At 40.5% G+C, this 5859-nt stretch overlaps 1 protein-coding gene across 1 annotated transcript; it reads left to right on the top strand.

Moving 5' to 3' along the window:
- The first annotated feature begins 1118 nt into the window (after positions 1 to 1118).
- LOC135210562 (uncharacterized) lies at positions 1119 to 5564 on the top strand. Its single transcript, XM_064243422.1, has 3 exons — positions 1119 to 1565; positions 3817 to 3960; positions 4569 to 5564. Exons 1-3 carry the CDS (start codon positions 1514 to 1516, stop codon positions 4805 to 4807), a joined length of 435 nt encoding a protein of 144 aa, XP_064099492.1. The 5' UTR covers positions 1119 to 1513; the 3' UTR covers positions 4808 to 5564.
- Positions 5565 to 5859: the final 295 nt, after the last annotated feature.

Below are 5859 nucleotides of genomic sequence, written 5' to 3'. Positions count from 1 at the left end.
TGCACTCAACTGTCACGTCTTATCCAAAGCCTGCTCATCATATAAAGAAAGTCTCGAGGCAGAGGCTTTCTTGTGCTCCAATTTTGACATAAACGGTTAGCACCTGCCACGATGATGTCAACTTTGCTTCGGTAATTAATCACAATTACTGAGAGACTGCCCCACACCCTAACATATTTTTCCTTTGTTTCATGTGGCAAAAGATCCGGCTTCCTCTCGCTAAACAAATTATTGCGATTATACATTCCTTCTCTTCTGCACTATACATCCCAGAGGCCACAGATGTATTTCCTGTTTACATTTCGTGCTTCTTTGCCTATAGATACAGGATATGGGGATGCAAGTCATGTGCCTTCTGTATTTGGTGACTCATACCATGCGTCATGCAAAGAGGCTCATCTGTCACACAGTGGTTCACGACTCTTAAGTGCTCTTCTGCCTTGGGGTATACTACATATAACCGAACCCTAATCCATCAGCACTCCCTACGGCAAACAGGACGTTTGTTTACTACCAAAGCAGCAGTTGTCCTCAGAAAACGCAGGATACAGAATTTAAGCAAAGGCCAGTTGAACCCGAAATTGACAGTGGAAAGGGTTGAAAGGTGTAGTACCTAACAGGAGGTTACTTTGAACAATACGTATTGTATTTTATTTTAATTAATTATTATCGACAAACACCGCATACAAGAATCAATTCTTTACACAGACGAAGTAATGCATTACCTCCATTGCAAGGCCCACTAATGACAATTTAAAGCTGCTGTATCGAGAGGTCACTGTGGAATGAAGTTTGCTTCAATTCCTGAAAATATGTCAGAGAAAGATGAATGCAGTATAGGTTATATTTCATGGCGCACACAAGCAGTAAAACGAAATTGTCAGTGAAAACATGATAAAGCATTTGCGTTACATGCTCTTCGGGGTGTCAGTTTTAAAGTAATCTTTTCCAAAGCGTTGGGCTACAGCTCTTTCTCTCTCTCTCTCTCTGGAGAAAAAGAGAGAGAGGCGCCGCTGGCGCGCAAGCGTTGCCAACTTCGGCGCGTTTGAAAGGAGAGTGGCTAAAGGCCAGACCAAAACAAAAGAAGGGAAACAAACGCCACAAGAGATCTTTAGAAACAAGGGAAAAAAACATTTATGTTCTAACATCTTAAAATCCCTCCAAGTACACAGAACACGAAAGAGAGTCCCCTGGATTGTGCGGTTGGGCAGTTTTATTGAGCTAAGCAGGCCTTTCGCTCTCTCCGTGTCTCACCTGAAGCAATGCACACACGAACGTCCTCAGACCGTACAGCACATCTCCTTCAGTTTCCTCTTTCGAGAGAGCGTGTGACGCATTTACCTCCGAGGACGAATTCAGTTTCATTTTCTTGTCGGGGTAGCGTCGAGTTCCCCCTTCTGAAGAATGACTGTGTGTGACGGCTTGATTCGTGTTACACTGTGAACGTTATCCCCGGCGTTTGTTATGTTTAAAGAAGGATAGCTAACGTATATCTTGCGTCTGGAAGTAAAATATGAAGCTGGCTTTGATCTGGCAGGGATTGGCGGTTTTAATGGCTTGCATAGGTACGTCTTGTATTTGCATGGTACTAAACGCCATCAGATAGGGTCATTTTCAATGTTTGAGTCATACTTACAGTAATAACGAATATCTTGAAGGTAAATGATGACAGTATCTATAACGAATGAAATACAGATGAGCACTTATACATAGTATTACAAATATACTGAACATATACAGACTGCATGCTCAGTTGAATAGTGTTGTTGAAGGCATTTTCCAGTATGTATTCGTATACTATGTATATAGTTTAATAATAAATATCTGTATTATTTTGTTCTGAAATGATCATGAGTTTGGTCATTTGCATGAATAAGGAAATGGACGAGGCATTTAGGAATCATTCATGCGAGTAACCTTTGAAATTGAGAATATCTAGCGTTTATTTTCCCGTATATCTTTTATAAATAAATGTATCAACAATGCGAGTTTTTCTTTCAAATCATGTGTAAGGCAGTATTTCGAGTCACTAATTAAGTGTATGACTAGAAAATCGGGTATCTCTGCAAAATAGTTGCATTGTCAACTTAGAATCTATTTTTCAAATATGTTCATTCCTGACTTTGTTTGTTTGTTTGTATGGTGTCTTTACGTTGCATGGAACCAGTGGTTATTCAGCAAGGGGACCAACGGGTTTACGTGACTTCCTAACCACGTCGGGAGTGAACTTCTATCACTAGAAATACACATATCTAACCCCTCAGTGGAATGCCCGAGCATCAAACTCGCGACCACCGAGGTGGCAGGTGTAGGTAGGCCAAGACCATACCAGTCACGCCATTGATGCGCTTCATTCCTGACTGGTTTGATCTAACTAATGCTAAGTATCTTCTTTTGTACAGCTCGTCATACCCAGAAATATTTTGGGTCGCTATAGCTCCTCAGTGGGAATGTGTGAAATCTTATGATCAGAAATTGAGGATGCAGAATAGTACTATTAAGTCTGCGCTTAGAAATGCTCACGGGACTAAACGCTTTTCTATTTGTGAATTTGAAAGTATACTCACCATGAAGCTGCATCCTGCGTTAATTCTTGACCTGAAACGTGTAGGTTTGTTTGTTTGTATGATGTTTTTACGTAGCATGGAACCAGTGATTATTCAGCAACGGGACCAACGGCTTCACGTTATTTTTGCTCCAACAGACTTCGCACACATTTTGATCGGAACGCTTGATTTATTCCAACTTCATAAGTTAATAATCTTTGTCTGACAAGGGTTCAGTTCAAAAGGACTCGAATCATAATATGCTAATCAAGAGGAACTCTAAGGTTTAAATATATACCATCTTGTACGAAGGTTTTGTTTGTCAAGTGTCATTTACAGAAAGATTCAGTGGTTTTAATCGAGAGAGAGAGAGAGAGAGAGAGAGAGAGAGAGAGAGAGAGAGAGAGAGAGAGAGAACACGTTGCTAGGCTACCTGGGTTCATCCACTCTGAACTTTCCAGGACTTTACATGAGAACGTGAAGCGAAGCGATTTGCGGTCAAGTCCAAAGGTTACGTGATGTTAAAAATTTGTGATGCTGTAATAAGAGGCTCTTGGTGAAATCCGGGCTAACAGTTGTTTGTACGGTGTTTTTACGTTGCATGGAACCAGTGGTTATTCAGCAACGGGACCAACGGCTTTACGTGACTTCCGAACCACGTCGAGAGTGAACTTCTATCACCAGAAATACACAGCTCTAACCCCTCAATGGAATGCTCGAGAATCAAACTCGCGGCCACCAAGGTGGCAGGTCAAAACTATAAAGATCACGCCACTGAGGCGCTTCCAGGCTAATAATGCCAATGATTACAGTTACGATGTAGCAGCTGATAAAACCACAGTATCTTAAAGTTAGGAGAAGCAGAGGAAATGGCTATAGCAGAGTTGAACTCGCGAAACAAATACGTGCTTCTTTGCGTGACAAAGGGAATGCTTGGTTCTTCAAGCTATTTATACAATGATGCAGCAGAATGCCAGAGAATAGAACTCGCGGCCACCGAGGTGGCAAGCCAAGATCATACTGATCACGACACTGAGGATCCCTACCACCACCAAATCTTCTTGTGGTGTTAGTTGCCTAATACCATAACTATAGAGAAAATACGATAAAAAGAAAATATTGACATTTCAGAACAGAAAATTTTATTAGTCAGATGGGATTTTGATCCGAGAGGAAACACTGGTGTGATAGTCAGTTGAAGACCATGTTTCTTTATGTAGCAAATGATGTATGAAAGGAAACACTTTAAATAAAAGTTTATCTCTTCCAGATATGGCATTTGGCAGCCGCAGTAAACTTCACTGTTATCAGTGCAACGTCACCCACGCCACATCCTGCACTGAGGACTACTTGAAACCCTGTCCTGACGGAGAGGACTTCGACCGCTGTCAAACAAGAGTTCGAAAAGCAAACTGTAAGTTAATAACATACATAGTACATGTATGTACGTATGTCATCAATTTTTTAGGTTTGTTATACTGCTTAGCACGACAAACACATCAACCGCTGATTTGATGTCTAGGCCAATTCCTTACGATGCTCCTGATTGACTGTTCATAAGCCAATGACAGGGCTGGAAACTCTCAGTCTCTTTCGATAGTTCACATGGGTAGGATTTATGTTCCACCCCTCCTGAGGGATACGTCTTTCAAAAGTATCACTCAGGCGAGGTGGAACATACAGCCTCCGTGTGAACTCTCTCGAGAGACTGAGAGTTTCCAGCCCTCCGATTGGCTTATCAACAGCCAATCAGGCGCGTCGTAAGGGACTGGCCTAGACATCAAATGCATGGCTGATGTGAATCTACTATAGCTATAGGCGATTCAACAAGGGAAATAGATGTCAAAGTTTTGATTTTTTTTTTCTTTTTGCAGTCACTTTTTAAAAATACTGCCATTTGCAGGGCATGATGTATTTGATGCTACAACCCATTAATAGGTTTTGAAATAATTAGTTCAATTAACACCGTTTTCTTTCTTCAGAATTATTTCAATTAACACCGTTTTCTTTTTGTATCTCCAGCTGGTGAGCGTTGGGTGGAGAAGACGTGCGCCAGAGGTCCTTGCAATCTTTCCTGGGAGGAAGAAGTGTATTTGGGGATGAACTGTGACTATGCTGCTCCCACGTACGACTGTGTGTCTTGCTGCAAAGATGATGGTTGCAATACGGGACATGGGAACGTACTGCAGTGTCCCAAGGAAATGTATATAGTGACAGGTTCATTAGCCTTGATATCTTCCGTCATTATGATAAGACTGTAGTAGAGTTACGCGGATTCGAAGTAGACCGTGACAATGAAAGTGTTTTGTGTTATCCATGTAAATAAACTTTGATAAACATCGTCAAACATTTTACCATAGTGATATTCTTTTTATTGATTTATTCATATGTTGGGGAAATAAATATAGCCTAGATTATGCTCGTCCGGTTAGCATAACAGATCTCAAGTTGTTAGCATAATGTACTCACGCTTCGAAGACGTCAATAATAAAATCTCTGTAGACTTATAACAGAAATTGAGAGTTCAAATAAAACAAAAGACAGTGTTGTGTGCGATGCACATCGAAGATTTTGATCAAAAAAAGATATAAAAAGTTCGGATGACTTATTTCCCCCCTCCCCTTTTTTTAAGTTATTTCTTATGTGATAGTTGGTTCCAATTATAATTCCACTGTTTTATTAGCCAGGATGATGATATCATTTTTACTATTGCTGCTGCTGCTGCTCTCTCTCTCTCTCTCTCTCTCTCTCTCTCTCTCTCTCTCTCTCTCTCTCTCTCTCTCTCTCTCTCTCTCCAGAGGTAAAATCGTAAAGTGAAAATGACTATAAGAATGTAATTATAGCCAAGTATGTACTGGATTTACCTAGATTTCACATAAGTATTATACGTTTTGTAAAGTAATGTTTTCTTTAAGTAACGAAATCCCTCTTTCAAGTAAATATTTGTAAAAAGTTACTTATTCATTTGAACGTCAGGCTTTATAATTTTTAGGTGTGATTCCTTAATAAAAGATTATACTGTGCGAAAACATGACTTTATTTTTATTGAAGCTGAGAAGAGTCCCCCTAAATGCAAATGCAAGTGCCTCAGTGGCGTGATCGGTATGGTCTTGACCTGCTACCTCGGTGGCTGCGAGATCGATTATCGGTCATTCCACTGAGGTGTGAGAGATGTGTATTTCTGGTGACAGAAGTTCACTCTCGACGTGGTTCAGAAGTCACGTAAAGCCGTTGGTCCCGTTGCTGAATAACCACTGGTTCCAGGCAACGTAAAAACACCTTACATACTAACAAACAATAAATGATATTCATT

The sequence above is a fragment of the Macrobrachium nipponense genome, chromosome 39, assembly GCF_015104395.2.
Source record: "Macrobrachium nipponense isolate FS-2020 chromosome 39, ASM1510439v2, whole genome shotgun sequence".
Taxonomy (NCBI): Eukaryota; Metazoa; Arthropoda; class Malacostraca; order Decapoda; family Palaemonidae; genus Macrobrachium; species Macrobrachium nipponense.
Note: the sequence above shows the minus strand (reverse complement) of the source record. Positions and strands in the feature narration are given on the sequence as shown.

Bases quoted from the DNA above. Each gene is read 5' to 3' on its own strand.
- LOC135210562 (XM_064243422.1), top strand. From the start codon at position 1,514: ATGAAGCTGGCTTTGATCTGGCAGGGATTGGCGGTTTTAATGGCTTGC. The intron at 1,566-3,816 runs GTACGTCTTGTA...TATCTCTTCCAG, and splicing joins GGTTTTAATGGCTTGCATAG to ATATGGCATTTGGCAGCCGC. The intron at 3,961-4,568 runs GTAAGTTAATAA...TTGTATCTCCAG, and splicing joins AAGAGTTCGAAAAGCAAACT to CTGGTGAGCGTTGGGTGGAG.